The 22,405-nt window shown below is 40.2% G+C and overlaps 1 protein-coding gene across 2 annotated transcripts in view; it reads right to left on the bottom strand.

Annotated features, from left to right (window-relative positions):
* The window catches only part of SCAF4 (SR-related CTD associated factor 4), a 119,849-nt gene that overhangs the window by 30,314 nt on the left and 67,130 nt on the right, over positions 1 to 22,405 (bottom strand). For both annotated transcript variants that reach the window (XM_077479995.1, XM_077479994.1), the window contains exon 19: positions 20,940 to 21,104. In XM_077479995.1, the coding sequence (XP_077336121.1) occupies positions 20,940 to 21,104 (165 nt within the window). The remainder of the gene's footprint in view (positions 1 to 20,939; positions 21,105 to 22,405) is intronic.

Below are 22,405 nucleotides of genomic sequence, written 5' to 3'. Positions count from 1 at the left end.
CAGTAAAACAGCAATCACCAAATTGGAGAACCCTTTCCAGTCTACCAGGCTGGGTGGGGAGGAGCAGATTTTTCCTGACTGATTAATCAAAACCTACTTTTAGAGGGCTGTTGTCAGTCAAGTTGGCATGTTCACACTAAGTTTAGAACACAGTTGCCTCAGGACCTTGCTAGAAATGGTATGGGACTATGGTCACTAGCGGTAATTAGTGTGACTGTTCAACAATTATGCAATGGAAATTTTACAAAGGGTTAGACTTTTTTAACCTTAGGAGGAAGGAACCCTTTTATTCATTTAAAACATAATAAAAACAAAGTATTTTAGAACTAAAGCAGTAGAAATTAGCATGCAAGCAGAGGTACCAGAAAAAGCCAGAACACACAAATTCTTCAGGCTGGCCTTCCAAAATGTCCTGAGCTTCCATTTAAGCTTAGAATGAAACATTTTATTAAAGTCTGGGCACAGTTCAGCCTTCCACAATATTCCTTCAACCTACTATTCCAAGGCACATATAGGATGGAGAGGGAATGTCTGGAACCTCATAGTGGTGTCTGTGCTTGTATGCCACTGTCACCAAATTGTGGTGACCAGCTTAATTACACCCAATTTGTTTTGTATGAACAAAAAATGTAAGCTCCCTTACTGAATACTTACTAAGAATAGCATTTAGAATATAAATATAAACAAAATGTAGAAGCTAAAATTGAATGGCTGCAACAGAGTCAGACCTTTCTAGGGTTGCTTCCTTTATTTTAGAAGCACCCAAGGTCTCATGATAGCTTTATGGCTCGTACCCATATGACTTGATTAAGAATAAAGCAATGTCTATTAATGTGCCTATAGTATGTACGTATTTGTTTTTGAAGAGCTGAAAAAGAAGAATGCTGGTTAAATACAAGTGTTGCTTTTTTAAGAGGGAACTTTGCAGACACAAAAACCTTTGTTAGTGGCAATAATTCTCAGTGCCCCAGTTTTTGCCATAGTCCGTACTGCTGGTTGGCTTGACACCCTGCCCTAGTTATTTGACAGTGCGTTCTTGGATAGAGTAACCTCCCACTGCCTCTCCCACAGTACCTAGTTAACACTTTATAAATGCTTCAACAACACACCATAAATGCTATTGGTGCAGTTATGATGCGGTACCATTGTTAGAGTTAGAGATAAGTGTCTATGCTTCATGAAAGCAACAGGCTGCTTCATTTTTCCATACTACCACTCCTGTGTGTACTGTACTGTGTGGTGCCTATTGTAACATTCATAGTAGGCATTGAAGGGTGGTTATGGAGCTTTAAAAATGCTGCTGAAACAATATTAGGTATTACAGGTATTAAAGCCTAACTCAAGAAAAGTGTAATTGGTGGATTTACCATACACCTTAGTTTTGATACCCAGTACCTTTCTTAGGCCCCTTTCACACAAGCGGACATTATGTCTGCATTTCATCCATCCGTTTGCAGATGAAATACGGACATGCATGCATTCCTATGGGATAGCGGGTGTCTGCGGATCCCGCTATCGTCCGCCTCCGCAATTGTCCGATTCTGCAGACAGCGGAAAATCCTATTTTTCTATCCGTCTGCAGAGCACATAGGATGAACACAGACAGACGGTCCGTGCTCATCCGATCCCCCATAGAGGAGAATGGAGAGCTGACAGGGCGGTCCCTGCAGTGTGCAGGGACCGCCCTGTTATCCGCCAGCTCAGTGGGGACAACGGAGCGATCCCCGCTGAGCAAGCGGATCATTACTGATCCGTCCCGTGTGAAAGGGACCTAATGCATCTTGCAGTATAATGGATCCTTTATGAACAAAGCCAATAACCTGCTCTGCGGATCAGATGTTTTTCCCCTGCCTGTTATCTTCTTGGGTACTAGTTCCCTCACTGCCCCAACTGTTCTCCTGCCTTTGGAACCCATGATGGAGGACACAGCTGGTGGGTGTGCCCCTCCAATAGGCAACAACGTGGACACCTGAATTAGAGCCCCTCAGGAAGTAAACCCAAGAGAGCAATAATCAGTTGACCAAGGCTTCAGGCAAGTAAAATGGCATTTGGATAGTGATTTTGGGCTTTACACTCCGATTAAACCTTTAAAAAATTGTTTTGCATTACAAGGTGATGCGTTTTTGTTCCCTGCCTTGAACCTTGAAGAATAATTTCACACATTCATATTAATAATGAATGCTCCTTCCCACTGCTAGCCCTCAAGCGTAACTTCTGGGCATAACAGGGGTAGAATTAGAATCTTCTCTTCAATAGCCCAAGCCACAAAATCTGCAAGGATCCTTTCACAGTCAGTCCGCCCGATGGATTCCGCATTGCTCAGCAGGGGATTGAGCCGCTGATCTGGCAGACGACAGGTCAGTCTACACTCACTGTGTAGAGACTGACACGTCAGAGTCCCACTCTGCTTTATGGGAAGAGCGGATGAAAAAAAAAAATAAAAAAAATGGACCTCCTGTCAGTTTTCATCCAATCCGCCAGACGGATGGAAAATAGGGTCTCCCTCCATCTGGATTCCACTGACTGGATCGGATAGCAGCGGACATGTCACCGCTGACACCCGCCGCTCCATAGGAGTGAATGGAGGCGCCGATAAGGTCCACCTGAAAAACTGACAGGCGGACCTGTTTAGAAAGCCTGTATGAAAGGCATTAACGTTTCAGAATCACATCAATTAGTTCAGCTGTGATTCCGTTACGAAAAGTATGAAGTATTTAAAGTGGACCTTTAAAGAGGAAGTAAACCCTGATGAGTTTACTTCCTCTTTGATTCTCTGCAAAGGTAAAGCATAATGGACTACTATGCATTGCACAGGAGTCCATTATGTGTCACTTACCTGACACAGGAGCCAGCTAAGTCACCGCTGTCCCCTGTAGACCGGAGCATCCATCTTCTGGGTCTCGCTGTTCCGCCGCTGTCATTCAACGAAGCCGCGATGACGTCACTGCCGCGCACGGGAGCCACCACTCGCGGCATATCGCCGTTGACAGCGGCACGCTCAGTACGCTTGCGCGCCACTGTCTACGGTAGACAGCAGTGCCTGCGTTTTGGCAAATATCTCCTAAACCTAAATAATCTATATAATTATATTCAAAAAAACTTGACGCGTGTACATTTAGGTGCAAAAAGCCTATCCACAAGCAACCTGTATTGCAAACTTCATCTTGGCATTGAGAACAAATCTCACCGGGTAGATGTGTGGTCTACTGGTGATAGATCAATTATTCTCTCCAGCTCTGGCTACACAGAACAATTGTCTGAAGGCCTGTTTACAGAAAGGGCTACTTGAAAACATCTCTGGCCAACTAATATGGCATACAGAAATTACAAACGTAAGCCAGACCTCTATGGGCCAGACACTGCACTAGTAACTCATAATTTTAGAGTGGAACTCAAGGCAAATCTCAATTATAAAACAAATATGTCAAGCATCTTTTACATGCACAATTAAAACCCTAATCTGCAAAAAAAATAAAATAAAAACAAAAATAAAAAATAAAAAAAACTGCTTAAAAGGGTAACTCCACTTTCATGGAACAAAATAGCAAACATACACAATTGCTACACAAATATTTAAAATTGAATGGAAAAAAAAAAATTTTTTTTCAATCTGCAGTAAAAAAAGATGGTGTACAGAACCCACTCCTTCCTGCTTGTGTGATCGGCGCACTGATTTTCTTTTCCCCATTAATTCTGCACTAAGATACAACTCAGATTTTGAGCATCCCTGTAACAAAAACGTAATTTTTGGTGAGATACTCTCAAAAGGTAAATTATGTCTAAAAAGGGATGCAGGCACTGCCATAGAGCCCTGCAGGTGCAGTAGCTGATTGATGATTATAACTCCCATGCAGATTCACTCTGTATAGGGACACCAACAGCCAGCTTTTTCTTCAGAATAAGGAAAGGTAGAAAACTACAAAGTTGGTCAAAATCCCAGCAATGTACATAGATCACCCAGAGGGGAATGTTTCTTAAAAGTGGAGTTATTCTTTAAACTCTATTTCCATCTTCAGATCTCCAAAAAGACACCATATAAGCCAGTGTAGTAGCAGAACAACGATAGCGGTCTCACGTTAAACCCCCGTTCAATATGCACTTTCAAAATGTTAGGGTTCATGTAATCATGCATTCAATTTGTTGTGTACAGATCTGAAAATTGTTATTGAATTCAAATGCAGCTGTATTGTAGAATATAGGGCCCATGCACACACTTTCATTCCAGTTCACAGCATACACAGCAAACAAAACTAGAAAAATCTGTATTTACAGTCCGGCATAAGCATTGTATGCCAATAAATGATTGTGCTAACATATACATGTGTACACGGACCCCTTGACCACTATGTAAATATCAATGGGTCACTAGCAGTGCAATTTCACTTTGAGGTTTAAATCTCCCACGTCAAGAGTTGTTCAAGTGGCAAATAAAACACAGAATGGCCTCAGTCTTCAGAATTGGTTGAAGACCAATTGGTCATTCTATACATGCGCTGCTGCAACGCGACAACTCTCTCAGGGGGAAACGTAAAAAACAATCGTGTATAGTCTCAGGCCGTATTGGCTACAAATGGTTGATATTTACATGTTGGTATGCACAAACATTACATGCATACCTCACACAATTTTACGCAGGATCTCGGTGCTCCAACATAACACTGTAAAAGGCTATAGCGCCCCGATTGGGAAAGTAAGGGCCAACTCTCTGAACCAAACTGAGTGCAGTTGTACAGGTGTTTGGCAGATTACTGATGCATAAATAAAGCAGATCAGGCTGTTTCTACTAGATATTTTAACAATGCATTTAATGTATACATAAAAGTCAAAGTCAGGCTGCTATAGGGATGTTGCCGCTTTAATGGCAATATTGGTTAGCCAGCATGGCGCTAGGAAACCTGGACATTTATTAGGTGTGTTAAAGCTAAACTCAATTTAGCCACTTTGTAAAACGTGCCGGATTACTATAGGTTAAGTACAGCGGGGTGCATGGCACCTCAAGTTCTCTTCATTTCATCAGGGTCACATGCAGCCACACTGCCAACCCCACCTGTCCTCCTGCCCAATAACAGCAGCTTGTATTATGTGAATCCATTCACAAAATACAAAGTCTTCTATAAACAGCAAAGGGGAGCAGATATGCTGCTGTATGTGAAGACAGTGGGGTTGATTTGAGAAAGGGGAATCCATTGTGCACAAGTGCACTTGGAAATGCTGCAGATCTGAGGGGGAAGATCTGCTGATTTTATCATCCAATCACATGCAAGCAAGATAAGTTCAGAAGGTGGCATGCACCTCGTTGGATTTAAAGTGAAAAACGCATCACATGCTATATAACAGAGTTCATACTCACAAAACCACTAAAGCATTTTTGTGTAGTGACAGATACCTGGTTAACCCTGCCTTCAGCTGTCTCCCACATCTTCTCTGTATCCCCACTGCAGGTTCAGATTGTGTAGACCAGCTGATGTCCACTAGGAAGCATACTGTTTCAGTTCTTCCTAAGCTCTTCACCTTCCTCCTTTTTCTCAACTGTGCCGTCCAGCTATGTCCCATATGGGAGATCATTAAACAGTGTTAAATTACCCTCCCTCTCCCTGTCCCCCTATTGTAAAACATTATGGGGGCTGAATATTTTATGCCAATTGATTACATCCACTGGGAAACTCAAAAAAACAAAACACTTAGTTTTAAAGTGGTTGTAAAGTCAGTGAGGACAGTTACTGGCATCCTCTGTTCCAACAAGCTTTACATTAGGGTTTGTGTTTTTTTTCTAAAATTATGGAGCTAAATACCTTATTTCATGGCTCCACAGTGGTCACGTGACCTCCTGCAGCTCTCCTTACCCAATCCAAAGACTGCAGTGGGAGAGGCTGAGATTCCCAGGAGGGGACGTCAGCCAGGAGGACACGTGACCATACAGCAGCACTGTGAAATAAGGTATTTAGCTTCAGAGTTTAAAAACAAATACACCAACACTAATGTATAGCTTTTCAAAACAGATGACAGTAATTGTTCTGACAGCCACACAGAATAGCGTCAGGAAGGGAGAGGATGGTATAGGCTCACACACTAGGAACTGACAGGCAGGGGAGGGGGAGAGACTCTAAACAGCAGGATGATGGAGACATGTAAATGGACCACGGTATCCTGGATCAGCAGCCAAGATTACCATGGTCAATATACATTAGGTCACAACAGGCAGGATCAACCAGGTATTTTACTCCATAAAATGGGACAAATGACACTGCAAAAGCACTATGCTGTATATCATGCTTTAAAGGAACCGGATTTTTTTTAGGGTTAAAACAGCTTTAAAATAAATTAAATATCACGTTAATTGTCGATACCTATAAAGTATAAGAAAAAAAAAGCCTTGGATGCAGACACCGTTTGAAGAAAACTAAAGCTAGTGTTAATCTGACACCACCTACACCATATTAAAGCGGGATTCCACCCTAAAGTGGAACCTCCGCTGATCGGAACCCTCCCCCCCTCCGGTGTCACAATTGGCACCTTTCAGGGGGGTGGAGATACCTGTCAAAGACAGGTATTTACAACCACTTCCGGGCATAGACTCCCGTGGGAGTCTACGCCATTTCCTGTCCTGCCGCGCTGTCTGCTGGGACACACACGGGTCTCAGAGACAGCGCAGACAATTCCTATTGCGCTGCGCGAGTCGCGCATGCACAGTAGGGAACCGGGAAGTGAAGCAGATTCGCTTCACTTCCTGATTCCCTCACCTAGAATGGTGGCGGCAGCAGCCGAGAGCCGAGCGATCGATCAGCCTCGCTGGAACCCGGGACAGGTGAGTGTCCATTTATTAAAAGTCAGCAGCTGTAGTATTTATAGCTGCTGGCTTTTAATATTTTTTTTGTAGGTGGAATCCCTCTTTAACACACACAAAAAAAAAAATTACACATTTGATGTGCAATAAAGATTTATAGAAAGTTGTGAAACAGTAGAGATTTATAATCTGAATTGCATCTCAAACTTTTTTTAGTCATGTGACTGGCACAGCACCAAGCAGGGCTGGCCAGACACATGCACACACTGTAGCGAGCATACACCAGAGTATTAGAAGCTCCTCCCAAAGATCTTTCCCTGCAGATGCCAAAGACCAGGGAGTAATCCTGTGACGGACCACACATCGCTGCAAGAATAAGGCACTTAGAAGATTTTTAAAAGAAACAAAAATACAGTGACATTAGAAATAAATATAGAATGAATTATGGCAATACTCATCACTTTAACTCATAGTAAACCAGCACAATTTAAAGTGTGAATTCCTGGGGTTCAGCTTTAAAGTGCATGTTCTACCCCAAAATGAAATATTCCTAACGGGTGTTGTGCCATGTACTTGTGCTAAAAAGGAAGGAAGGACCATGTTCTCTTTGCATTTCCTTAGTGTGAAATTCCTGGTGATCCTGGCCAACCCCCTGCTTATAGGATTTCAAACTGACCATGCTAGGCATAGAAGCACATCCATCCCAGTGTGGTCAATTTTGTCGAGACGCCCCACTGATCTTCACGAATTACCCTCTCTCTGCCTCCTGCTGACACACGTCCCCCCTTCAGTCTCCTTCCCCAACCCCTCTTGTGCAGCCAAGAACAGAAGAAATTTGGCACAAAAAAAAAAATTATAGCAATTATACACACAGTGGGTAAATTATTGAACGTCACCATTTTTCTAGGAAAATACAACTCGCTGTGGACATGAAAATTTTCATCACATGTTGGCAACAACCCCTGCAATCCGTCCATACAGAGAAACCAAAACAAATAAGTTCAGAATTTAAGTAATGTGCAATAAAATGGAATGACAGATGACTTTGTAACCTTATTGTTGCAAAACATACTGATGGCATTGGTTACATAAGTATTTCTAAGCCTCTGAATGTTCCAGTGTGAGCACTGTTGGAGCCATAACCTGGTAGTGGAAAGAACATTTCACCATAAACTGGCCATAACCAGGTGCTCCTCGCAAGATTTCCGACAAAGTGAAAATAATTATCAGAAGAGTTGTTCAAAAGCCAAGGACCACATGGAGAGCTTCAGAAAGACCTGGAATTAGCAGGTACAATTGTTTCAAAGAAAACAAAATAATGCACTCAACCACCATGGCCTATATGCACGCTCACCACGCAAGACTCCATTGCTGAAGAAAAAGCATGTTGAAACTCGTTTAAAGTTTGCTGTACAACATTTAGACAAGCCTGTGAAATAATGAGAGAATACAGTCTGGTCAGGAGACCAAAAGTGAACTCTTTGGATGCCGTAACACACACCAATGTTTGGAGGTCAAATGGCACTGCACATCACCCCAAAATCACCCCCATACCAACAGTGAAGTTTGAAGGTGGGACCATCATGGTGCAGGGCTGTTTTTCAGCATACAGTACTGGCAAACTTCATAACATTGAAGGAAGACTGCATGGAAAAATGTACCAAGACATTCTGGGTAAAAATCTGTCATCTACCAAGATGATTAAGATGAAGCAAGGATGGACATTTCAGCAAGACAGTGATCTCAAAGCACGAAGGAAACCCCCAATTGGTTTCAAAGAAAGAAAATACAAGCTGCTAGAATGGCCCAGCCAAACAATTGACTTCAAATAGAAACTATGGAAAGAACTAAAGATCTGAGTTCATAGAAGAGGCCCACAGAACCTTCAAGAATTGAAGACTGTGTGGAAGAATGGGCCAAAATCACACCTGAGCAATGCATGTGACTAGTTTCTCTATACAGGGGGTGTCTTGAAGCCGTCATTACCAAGAAAGGATTTTGTACCAAGTATTAAATACATTTCGGTTAGCGTGTTCAATACCTTTTCCTTGTGTTATTCCATTTTATTAATTACATAATTTTGTTTGTTTTGGTTTCTTTGTATGTATGGATTGCATGGGTTGTTACAAACATGAGGTGAAGATTTAATGTCAAAGGCACCTTTAGATGTGTTTAATACCAATTCTAATCGCTGTGTATTTATATTATATTATACACCTACTCAAATATTTTGCCATCCATTTAAATTTTAAGTTGAATGCGTTTTTCAAGGTAAGGGTTAACATACTTTAAAAGGCACACACCCAGGTAACCATCATTCTCAAGGGGGGAGCCAGCAACAGTTTACATAATTCTCTCAGGTATTTTGCCAACAAGTCCTTAATTCTGCATATTTGCCTGGAATTCCACTCAAATCATATGGTACGTTTAGGTTTAATTTTATTGAGCACTTTTTTGAAAGGATTGTGAAAGATGGACTTAAAAGTATCTTTTACTGAAAAGAGCCCACAGCACTAGTCTATATATCGTTCTTTTGTGAAAATTCTGAATTTAGTCTAACTGGGTTTTACAGTAAAGGTTGTCTGGTTGCCAATTTACCAGAGATTCACATGATGTACTGACCAGTAGAAAAAAAAAAAAAAAAAAAAAAAAAAAGGAAGAATATACAGATTCTGTCAACAACACTAAACAAAAAGTATCAATTTCTGTTAGTTTAGGCCTTAAGCACATTGCTTGTTTAGCCTTCTCTTCTAGCACAAAAATAAAATAAAGACCTTGTAAAATGTGTGTAACAGGTTCAGGCACATTCATCGCTTGGGTGTTCATTTAATGGGGCAGAATAATTATTTCAGGTCAGTGAAATGAATTAATGCTTAAGTGCTAAACGCACCTAGCGAAAGTCACATTAAAAAAAGTCCAGTGTGCATGAGGCCTTACCTCCATAAAACCTGAATTCACCAACATTCTGCAATCTAACATGTGACTTGGACACATTTAGTGATTTTAAAACAAGAGAAACAAACAAAACTAAAATATGTTACGTGTAGGGGAAAGACCAGACTAAGACAAAAAGTGTACCTTCTAGAATGAACTAGATTTGTGTGGCAAACTATATCAACTTAGACTAAATGTATGGAAGTTCTAAATAAATTCGAATACTTGTCAAATACAAAAAATACTGGGAGGTGAAATAAGTGTTTATATGCAATATCTGTAGACAGGCAATTACCCATTCCCAATGACCACTTCGCTCTTCCACCTGGTCTTCTGCTCGTGTTTTATTTGCTCTCCAGTTCCATTCGGCAGACTGTATCCATTTGACGTTAAATTACAACAGTGACATTTATAATTGTTCAGGTATGAAAAATTATCCATATTTATAAAAGGTAAAGTCCCCAATGCGTTCCCCCTTCAATTTGTTTTTGCACCCTCTGCATCTTATTCCAAAAAGATGACCAGAACTACTAAATGAAAAACATTTTAAAGTGGAACTAAACAAAATATGCCAAAAGGGTATTAAAAAAAAAAAGCCATGCGTGTCCACTTCTGTCCTCACATGGTTCATCCTAAATGTCACTATGCCATATCCTTTATATATTAGAAACGCCCCTGTGTTGAAAAGTGTTCAAACGCACTATTCGGGTCCATATGTGTCCTCATTAGATTAAGTCTGACACTTTGTCGTCAAGGATACAGATATTTTCATAAGAGGCACATATCATGGGATTGGGTACAAGCACATTGTATCAGTACCACTAGTGTCAGCTCCTGCACTGGATACCTTGTATTTATTTTGTTGCACCAAACGTTTACTCTAGATCGGTACATCTCTTCCTCAACGGAGGGTACAGCTGGCATTGATAGAGCAGCTGAATGTTACAGGCAGCCCCTTTTGACATAAGAGAACTGAACGGCTATTCATTCTAAGCAAAAACACAACTGAACCACTGATGTCATGGGTTCCTAATGAAAGTGTAAGCAGATTTTGTACTTTACACATGAAGGACTAATGGCACATCAGTTTTACAACTGCTGACAAAGGAAAATGATCTCCTAGAATGAAAAGGCTCTGCTTTAATAGAGTTCACGCTGAGCTACAAATAAATGTTTCCTTATACACAGGAAGATAATGCGAATAGAACATTGTTTTGTTCAGCTGCTAGTTGATATTTTGTGAACTCTCTAGACAAAAATATACACCATTTTCTTTTCAGTAGTATTCCCTTTGCCGGGAGATTTTCCTACCTGCAAAGGAAAAGGCATAATGAGCTAGTATGCACCGCATACTAGCTCATTATGAAATACTTACCCAACATCTGGCCCGATCCACGCCGAGGGAGCAGACATGCTCCCTCGGCATTTCTTCCGGGTATCGCGGCTCCGGCGCAGAGTGGCCGGAGCCGCGATATCGTCACTTGCGCGGGAGATTTCATCCCAGCCGAGAATCCCTTTGTGCGCATGCGCCGCTGCAGTCAGCGGCGCATACCGAGGGAAATATCCATTTTTTTTTTTTTACCTACAGGTAAGCCTTATTATAGGCTTTCCTGTAGGTAAAAGTTAAAAAATGAGTATATAACCACTTTAAAAGCTAAGAGTAGGTCCCTCGAAAAGCTAATTATTAAGCTGAAAAAGAGACCCCCCCCCCCCCCCCCCCAATGCTAAACAGTATGGATAGAGGAATCTCTCCATGCCAGCTTTGTAAATCAAGCATAAAAATCACCCAGGCTATTGCCTAAATATCTGGTAAGTGACTACATCTAATCCTATACATTTCACGGTTTGCCAATAATTTCTCCACTCAGTTGCTTTATTCCCCAGTCAAGTTCTGTCAACCATGCCACTAACAGCTTAAGGGCCAAGTTCACTGTTATTTCTAAATTCCAGTTCCCCCATGTACAAACATAGCATCAAAATAAAACAGCTTTTCATTAATTTTACACCGGCTTACCCAACTCTTCATAGGTGTTTAAACACACTGCTCGATTACGTCTGCCTTACATCTTGGTCAGACTTTAGGTCATGACACAGGAAGGAGTTGACCGGTTGAGGGTAGATGAAGCAGGGTGTGTGCCAACTAGATCAACTGGTCAACTCCTTCATGTGTCCCGACCTAAAGTCTGACCAGGACGTAAGGCAGACGTAATCGAGCAGTGTGTTTAAACAGCTATGAAGAGAGTTAGGCAAGCATGTGGAGAATCAAGGGTGAACTTGGCCTTTAAATTTGGTCCAATTCATCAGTAATTGGTTGAAACTTGTATAGCTTTACTGAAATAGCTTGAACATTTGGCACCTTTGAGAATGTAAGATGCCAGTATCTCCTAACCCCCACATATTCTATACTTCCATCTTTCAATTACTACAGCATACAGTGAAAAGAACCATGAGGGCAGGATTTTTGCATAAGACTTTATGCAGCATGGCAGGCACAAACACAAATCAATAGATACAGGTTTCTTTACGCTGATAGCTTTGCTTTAATTTAAAGTGACCCATGCTATTTAGTTATTCTTTGTGAATGGTAAGCAGTTGTAGGTGCTTCATCGTTCCTCTCTTAAGCCACATACACACAGGCTGAATGTCAGGAAACAGAGGACATTTAGCACGTGTGTAGGTCTATTGGATGTGCATGCTGTTAAACTAGCAGCTGAACAGCCGCCCCCCCCCCCCCCCCCCCCATCAGCGTTCTCAGCCAAGAGCTGATCGGAGTTTAGCAGGGAGATCACAGAACCTTGCTTGGTTAGTACAGTGGCTTAAACAGGAGAGGTCAATTTTTTTTCTTTATGGAAAAAACAAAACAAAAACGCTAGTGTGTATCCGGGCTTTATACCACTGCTCAAATTATCCCTAGATAGCAGTTGTGAAAAAGCTGTAAAGGTCATCTGATCAGCTTGATGCCTAAAGTCCAACTTCCCTGTTAAGTTTGCTTGGATACAATGACAATATTTTAACATTTACACAGCTGCTATCTAGGAATGGTTAAGTGATCTAGAACACTGACAGGGAGCAATACAAAAAGCTTACAATAGCCTCTGTGCACAGGTACAGCAGGAAGCCAGCTATGACAAGAAATAAGAGCCTTCAGTGGTACAGCCCTTCAAAATGTTCTAATTTACACTAAGTTTTGAAAAGTGTAAATACTGTAAAAATTTAGGGTCAACAGTCAAAATATATAGTTATTTCACAGTTTAAAATCAGGAAAAAAAAGGCATATTCTTCCTATGTAATACACAACAATCAAGAGGATCTGTAATAAAAAACATCCACTTGTGTTTTCTTTATAGTGATAAAAGGGAGATTTGCCTCCAGTATTCATCTTCTGTCATTTATGTACACAATCTTACAGATGTGGGTTTGGATGAGGAACAGGAAAATGAAATGAAAACTTTGAAGGTTTTCTTCCCCATTGCTACCTGCCAAATGTAGCATCAACAATTAAGACTTAGCTTTTGTATAACATTGTAGTCTACAAGTTTAAAAACCATTCAATGGGTAACATTAAAATGTCTACAAGCCATGTCTGGCCTACCTGCTATAATAAAAGCACTGGTCATATCAAATTTTCTAGTGGGTGCTCAAATATGCTGCACCAATATTCTACACAAAGTGCACAAATGTTTAGTTCCACTTTAAACTTGTCTACCATTTAATGACTAACCTGGTGACTAGAGATTTTTCTTCAGATTTTAGAAATGTCTAGCCATGTATTCTTTTCCCAAGCTGTGCAGTCCATAGAACAGTGCTGAATGTGTGTAGTCCATAGAACAGTGCTGAATGTGCCTTTAAAATGCTAGCTCCTAAGTACCATCTTTTATTTCACAAAGTGTATTAAAGTGTTACTAAACCAACAACAGTAAAAATCAATCAGTCCGTATATGCAGTAAAGCATGCTTGTTATACTCACTGTGGAACCTAAGAGGTTAATCCTTTGCACTCTGTAAAAAGGCTGTTTGATCCTGTCTTCTCTGATCCTCCTATTCTTCCACTGTCCCCAATATATCTCATAATAGAGTTAGGGGACAAGCTGCACATGTTCAGTTTGGTGGGTATTGCTACAGTCTCTTGGGAGAGTGCATATGATCAGTACAGGGCCAATCAGAACTGTCCAGAGGGTCAGGGGTTCTGCATCCTCATAGGACGATCATGGGAGAGTGAAAACTCCTCCTACAAGCTTTAACTAGACAATCATAGAAGTCACAAGACTGCTGATGAGAAAAGGTATTTAGCAGTTTATATTTACTAAAATATTTGCATTTCCATGTCCTGTGTGAGACCAGATATAGAAAGCACAGTCCTGGGTTTAGTAACACTTTAAAACTATCCAATATGGCCATTTTAAAATCTGTCATCCTACTACAATAGGACCTTAGATGAACTGCTCCTGTATGAAGCAAATATTGAACTATTAGATAGATCAAGACAAAGACCTTAGCATGCCGGAAGGTAGACAAAACTAGGAGCTAGAAAAATGAAACAAATCAAGTTCAAAAATGTAAGGAACCCATGTGTTTTTAGGTTTTGTTTTTTAGTTACAACCCTGGGCAATAGCAGCCTTATGGCTTAATACAATCGATTTCCGCCAAAGGTTGAAGGTGTCAAAGTATTAAAATTTATATAGACGTTTGTGCACATGATAAAAAGATGCATAAGTGACGTTTTTGGCAAATCACAGCTTTCAATCTTGAAATCCCTGAGTGCTCAATGTGAATATAAACATTTATCCAACCATGGTGCATGTTATACTTACCAACCTGTACTGAACTGAGTGTTGTGGTGGATATAATATGCAATTACAAAGAAATTAAATCGTCAAAGCAAATACCTGCTCAAAAGACTATATTAAACCTATGTTTGAAGAGACACAGGAATTGGCTAAGATGAAAGAAGAAAAAAAAAAAAAAAAAAAAAAAAAAAAAACCTTCACGGATCTGTTGTTACACAAGTAAGGTCTGTGTAAAAGGTTTGTGTTTTTTGAATCTGTAAAAGATTGGGAAATAAAAAGGTCTGCTTTAACTCCCTATACACCGATGTACATTTGGTGACAAAATAATAAAGCTTTAGTCAGTGGCCTTCTGGGGTTCTAAAAGGATAAAGTGTGAGCAGTCTTTATTTGAGGAGGGTAAACTTTTATACATTAGGTGAAAGTTTAGAAAATTCGGTCAATTTCATTACAGCCTTGGTCTCCCTTGTAGAAATATAGGAGTGCTCTCTGCTGCAGGAATTTGGACCGGGGGGGGTGAGTATGATTGTATGTGTTGCCACTAGAGACACGTCTCTGACCTCGGTCTGGGGTATATTAAGGGTGGTTGTCTCCAGTGGGGACACATCAAAAGCATTATCCAAAATAATGAAAGTTTTGACTGGAGTTCTACTTTGGCTAGCAGGGCCATTAATGGTCACGTCCAAAGCTCCCATTTCCTGCTGAAGGGTGTTATCTAAACTAGAATTTCTACTGGGAGATGGAAAAAAAAAAAAAAAGGGCCAAGCACATTGAGGATTAGGAACCTTAGCATCCTCTAACTGCAGTTTTAGATTGCTCCACAGGCTTGCTTTAGAACGCTCATATGTAAAAGTTTTTATACAAAAATAAAAAGGGAGGAAACTGATTTTTAATTCCCATTTCTCAAGCAAAAAAAAAATATGTGCTACAATAATTACACACTACATTAAATGTTAATTGAGGATGTAAAAAAAATATGAAACAAAAACAGATCTGCTTTACAATATAGTACTTGTCCACACCATGTTTAAAATGTCTTAAATAAAATGATACAGGTATGAAATCCATAATCTGACAAGCTGAGGAGGACCTGCAGTCCTCCTCAACTCGGGCCATTTAGAAATGCTACCAAACTTTGATAGTCTTTGCAAGCTGTCTACTCATTTTTCAGCAAATTCCCATTAAAGTTGAAATCCAGGCAAATATTGTCAATAAAAGAGCCATGTGTATTCTTCACTTGAATCTTGGTTTGTTTTTTCTTCCAGATCTGTGCAGTAATCCAGCATGAAACAGCTTCTGTACCTGTGTCTCCATGCAGGAGTTTCCTATAACAACCAGTCACTGCTGCGCTCTCAATCTGCCCCTGTAGATTTCTTGTGTAGACTGGCTGGTCTATCCTGCCCTCTAGATTTCTGCAGGCAGCCCGTTTGTGAGAAGACCACCAGGATCCCACCATCACTGTACAGCCCAGTGATGATATCAATACCATTTCTAAAATGTAATATACAAGGGTATTTGTTGTGCACAAAGTCAATGTATATAATTTGTGGCTAACAAGAATTGTTGAATTTTGTGCCTGGAGTTCAATTTTAAATAAATATGAAAATGATTTGTATTTGTAAGAATATCTAAAATCAAAATTGCAATATACTGCAGCTCATCAGTCCTTAGATTGTACTTTTTCAGCAAGGGCAGAAACACCTATTAAATATTGGCAAATTGCAGTGACCTGGTCACTTCTTGTGAACAGAACTAAATGTACAAAGTTGTATTTCTTCTGTAAACAGTTAGTTGTCCTCCCCAATGTAATGTAGATTAAGAGGAAATACATGTTTCAAGTCCAACCCGGATGACCACTAATGCTCCTTCTATATATAGAAACAGTGGAAGAGTGAGTTTATAAATAAAATGGTGACCATAAAAAAAGGAAAAGCTTGAAAAAGATAAAAGCCAATGGCGCCACCACCTTTAAGGACTGGTAAATGGCAATAGGTTCCATTTTTGTCTGTGGGTTTAAAAATGTTTTACATTTGAGATGGACTTCCAAAACTAAAGGATTTCATACCTGTAATACTGATCACTGTATGGGATCTACTAGTGTGTATGGAGTCTCCCAGTATCACATCCTCCAAGTGAGTTGCAATGCAAATGAATGATTTTTTTTGTCTAGGAAATCTGGTTAGCCATCGGATTGATAATCATTACACACAGCACAGATTTAGAACCAAATTTTATTTAGGAATAAATTGCAATACAAAAAGCAAAATACATCCTCCTTCGACAAAGTAAATTGTCTAAAGACCCAAGTTTTACCATTCCACGTTAAAAGGCAGAGGCATCCAGCTGAAGGGCTTGTGGGCTGATAAGTTTAAAAAACTGTTGACAAAATATGACCTAAAAGCATGTATCTGAACACATGCAATCTTACAAATGAGGAAAATGTGGAATTCTAAAGATACATTACATAAAATCAATACTTTGAATGATGCAAGATGAGGTTTTTAGTCTGGGTAACAGTACTGGCAGTGGTGTTTGATGCAAACAGTGTTTAATTAGAAAAGCATGATACCTTTCTTCTGAGCAACTCAATATCCTGCTAAAAGCCAACTTTGCGGGCGGGAATTGGATTTGCTATTGGTTACTGAGGCTCTCCCTGTGCAGATTGCCTGGTCTTGTATCTGCACCCCTTTGGGGAAATATTTCAATGCATGTTCAAAAATGTTCACTAGTGATCATTATATACATAAATTATATACTGTAGCAACTGAAATGTACCTGATTTAGGAAGGATGGGGATAGCCGAGACAGGGAGATTGGGGACACCAACACCTTTGGCCAGTTCTATTTCTACAAGGTGCTGTTCCCTGCAGATAAGGCCAACACAGGAGTGAGGCACTTAATTCTGCATACAGGCAGTACTATCCTACCACTAAATCTTTCTGGTTACATCAGCAAGTAAACTTATTTTGGTGATGTGCCATATTACTGGGCAAACACTACAACAATAGGTCTGTGCCTCTAGCTAGAACTTAGATATTATGTGTAGTCTACAGTGTATCATTGTAATATTAAATCTGTGCGACAAAAACATTAGGAGGGTTGAAAGAAGTTGCTGCCATCCTACAGTAATACTGCAAGAATCATGAAAACAGGCCTTCCAATGTATACTGTGGGGAAAACCGCTTACCTTTACTCAGACGCACATCGCTTAGGTATGACAAGAGCAAAGTACAGTAACCTGGAAAAGTATAAATGATGTAGGTTCTGCGGGCCTGCACACACCGAGAGGCTGGCCAGTGTCAAGGAAGCAGCACATCTGCAAAGTTGCTCCATGCATCTTCTTCCTTCTATATATAGATGTACATTTTTTTCCTTACAGCATTATCACACGTGTCTGTAGCCTGGGAAAATCCTTGCCACCATTTTAGCTTCTAGTATATATAAACTACTACGTGTCTGCATAGTTTTGCTAGATTGCTGAATATTTGTTAGGTGTAGTACAAGTTTCTATTGTCATTTTAGCCTGGAAATTGGTCACAAGACATTGTCCTTTGTTTCAGTTAGTGTTAAATGCATACTACAATGCTGGCAATACGCAATTTTAAACACTTTCAACACACTTCATGTTGCAAAAACATAAAACAAAGACAATCTTCCTCTAATCCCTACCATTGAAATGTAAATATATAGACTACCTTCATAACAGGTTCAACCACTTTTGTAATACAAATTGGGTTAAAACTGGTTGCCTGCCCTGCGTATGCTCAGCACAAGATGAAAAGTGAATCTATAAATATGAAAGTATTTTCTGTAACCCTTTGATTATTTCTATAGTTGTGCAAGTTTATAAAAGGTTTATCACCTGTCACCTCCTAACCATGTTCCTTTGTAGCCCAAAGCGTGATTATTCAACAGAGCTTTAGAAAATGCGTTAAGTTGTATGTGTTTGTATAAAAGGTAAAACGCAGAATTAGTGGAGAAAAATGTAAACTTCATTTTTATGATTTTGAAAACCAACATATCAGAGTATGGAAGAAATCTAAACTGGAAAAAAAAAGCAAAAAAACAAAAAACACAACCTTATGGAGGCATGCCAATATGGCATTTGAAATAGTCTACCACCTGACCTATCAAAAGGGAAAGTCCAAAGAAAGCAGCCCTGGATAAAGCAGACATAAAATGTAGTCAGCCTATGTGACTGCCACCATGCCATTCAAGAAAACTACTACACAGATCTAGGAAAATTATTGCATAAAGTGACTGAGAATAAGCTAGGGAACAAGGACAATTTTATTTACAATTAGGCCGATTTGTTACAAAGAGCCTCAAATACCAAGAGAACTAAAACTGATTAAAAAATAAATAAAAGTCAGATCTTGGCTCTACATCAGAACCGACTCGAGTACGGCTGCTTATATAAAAAAGCATTTTGCCACTACTGTATGTTGGTAAGAATCTAAGTTTTGATATATATATAAAAATATGGTACAATCCCCAACTTTGAACTACTTCAAAATCATTCAGCTGTGTACAATACTGATTGACCAGTTTGATAATTTTATGTCCAAGCTATTAAAACAGAACTCCAAGCAAAAATAAAAAATGTAACCTAGGATAAGAGGCGGTCTTTTGCTGTTCAAGGAGGAACTCAGCAGGGTGATGGCTCAATGAGCAGGTAAACAACACCACAGGAAGTGGCAACCAGAGGCAATAGAGATGTTACACTTCCATTCCCGGATAACAATACTACATGGAAATATTTGCCACAAAGTCCATGAAGTTTCTCAAATGAGTGTTAAGATGTTTTGCTGAAGTTCTGCTTTAAAGCTTGTCATTACTAAAAAGCTTTGCAAGTTAATGTCATTCTTAAAGTGACACGGTCAACCGCAATATTTATTTCTTCATTGGTCCATCTCCTACCTTTGCTCCAGTCAAACACAGCCTCCATCAGACCCTTTGGAATTCGCATCCCCTGCACACAACTGCTCCATCGTTTGTAATTTTTGTCACTACATGACAAATGACGGCGCATGAGACGGGAGTCACAGAATGTTGACATCTGACACTCCCAGCAAGTGTTAGAGTCTGAAGGAGGCTGCAACGGTGGATAGACAAGGACCCCCCAGAGAGAATAGTATAACCACTTCTTATATTGCAGAAACCGACAATATTTTTTTGGGAGGGGTATGTTTAAAAAAAAAAAAAAAAAAGGCACATAGACTGGTTATAGAATTTATATGTAAAGTCTAAATTACCCCCCCCTTTTTTTTTAAAGTGTTAGATATGATAGTGGCTTAACCCCTCCCTATTCTGTTTTGTTGCCTGTGTCCCACTGGAGATTGGTGGGGGAGGGGGAGGTTTCCTTCACCATCCTGCCCGAGATGCAACAGGAAGTGAGAGGAAAAACACTGAAGTAAACAGAATTCCCATCTTAAAAAGTTGGGACAGAAACATGACACCCCACCCAAATGGATATCCTTTCACTCTCAAGTGAAAACAGTCACCAGCAGAAATAAGGGCAAATCTTCCCAGTAGACACAGCAATAAAACTAGGGGTCTAACCATTTTCCCATCTGTCTTCCACATAAGGAGGTCCACGCATGAAGTAAAACAGTTTTGCTGGCTACTGTATAAATAAATGTTGAATCTGTTTGACTAATACATATATTAAACTCTTCCATTCAATGAATGTGTCTTCTCTATATTCCCACAGAGGAAGTGGAGCAGCTAGTGCAGTGATGGCGAACCTTGGCACCCCAGATGTTTTGGAATTACATTTCCCATGATGCTTTGGCACTCTGCAGCATAGTGGAGCATCATGGGAAATGTAGTTCCAAAACATCTGGGGTGCCAAGGTTCACCATCACTGAGCTAGTGGGTAGACCTTCACTGTTATGGTGTGCCATACAGACCTAAACTGACCAAGAAGAAAACTCTAGGATACACCATAATTTTTCTGTGAAAATACACCATTTGAGAGATGTTTCAGAAAACAAGTTCTTGGTGAATGAATTGAAACAGGAATGCCCTGCTGGATCATATGGCTAAACTAAGATGTATCACAAAAATGACAAACGACATTAAATGCAATATCCAAGTGTATAAAATCCCATGTCACGCTGTAAGAGACTATTCTGTAAGTAAATAACACATCCAGGTAAAATTAACCAAATTATATTCAGCCTATGATCACTTAAAACAATGAAATGTTATACCATCTGGGATCAAACTATTGCCCAGACATCAAAACAAACAAAAAAAAACTTGCCAATAACTTCATGATACTTTGCTACAAAACCAGATTCTGGATTGGGCCCGATTTCAAATGATATAACCACACGCACATTCAAGGATCCTGACTGAAACCAACGATTCTCAGCATCTATTCTGATTACATCACCATAGCAGTTTTGAGGAAGCATCGAAAGAATGACTTACCGTGAAGTGGGTTCAATGGACCAGAAGCATTATTTGGCCCTCCTTGTTGAGCAGCCCCAAATCCGTTTCCATTATCATCAGAATCAATATTTTCAGTTCCAGTCCCAAAAGTTAATGCATTTCCTTGGGCTACATCTGGTTCATTAGTTGGAGCACCTGCAGTAGCTAAGAAAGAAAATGTCATTCACATGATTCATTATAACCATAAACTATTAACCATTTGAGTCTCCAGCGCCAGGAATCGGTGGACTCGGGCTGCAACAGTCTGTCAGCAACAATCATCGCACACTATATAAATAAACTACAAAACCTAAAACCTACAAGACAATGTGCAGGACTGAGGGACACAAAGTGCCCAAGGACTGAAATGGCTAAGAGACAGCCCAGACTACATTATTTCAGGTGGCCCAATATATTGAAGCCACTAAATCTGCAACTAAGCCACGCAACTAGCATTTTCAGAGGTCACCAGTGACTTCTTCAGGTTTTATTCCAGACAGACATTGCAGCCATATTACTCCTATATATGGAGTTCCAGCAGATCCTCTTAAGTAAAAGGATTGCATTAAAGTGGTTGTAAACCCCCCCCCCCCCCCCCCCCCCCAAAAAAAAACACCTGCAAGACAAACTCATAATGAGCTAGCATAGGATACTAGCTTATTATGAAATACTCACCTGAGATCGAAGCCCTCACTGTGGTGCCTGTACACCACTCCCGGGGATACTTTTGGGTATCGCAGCTCCAGCGCTGCGATTGGCCAGAGCCGCTATCACTTCCACGCATGTGCTCGGTAACGGCACACTCACAGAAGCAATGCCACTGCTTCAGTTTGTGTCAGTGCGCATGTGCCGATGATGCTAGCACATGCAAATACAGGGGCCATCTCCTAAACCATGCAGGTTTAGGAGGCATCCTGGGTAGCTACAGGCAAGCCTTATTATAGGCTTACCTGTAGTGAAAAGTGGTCTGAAAGGGTTTACAACCACTTTAAAGGAGACAAAAGCATCAAAGTGCTGCAAGTGAACATCAAGGTAGAAATATAGAAGCAGCCACTGCTGGCAATTGAAAAATGGGGCAAACTTCACCATTGTCATACAAACCTTATTATCAATTAGTGGGTCCCTGATCTGGAACAAGCCTGCCATGAGAGTGCCAGGAAATGTGTGTTCTAGGGTCAGCGACTTTTTTGAAGCTAGGATGGCAGACTTAGAACTTGAACATTCACAAATCAACTAGAAATGGCAGGGTAATCATTTCAGACCTAATAAATCCATGTTAGAGTACACCTTTTCAGGGAAGGGTAGTTGACGCACTTTAATGAAAGAGCAAAGCCAAGGATGGCCCTCCGCAAATAAAATCCTTTAGCAGGATTTTAAGCCGCTGAGTTGAGCAGACTAGACTAGACTAGATGGAGCACTTAAGGATCATTCTAATTAGATTTTTTAATTTCTAATTAGGAGGCGTA

The sequence above is a fragment of the Lithobates pipiens genome, unplaced genomic scaffold (genome assembly GCF_037356315.1).
Source record: "Lithobates pipiens isolate NorthernLeopardFrog02 unplaced genomic scaffold, aLitPip1_a1.2 Scaffold_16, whole genome shotgun sequence".
NCBI lineage: Eukaryota > Metazoa > Chordata > Amphibia > Anura > Ranidae > Lithobates > Lithobates pipiens.
Note: the sequence above shows the minus strand (reverse complement) of the source record. Positions and strands in the feature narration are given on the sequence as shown.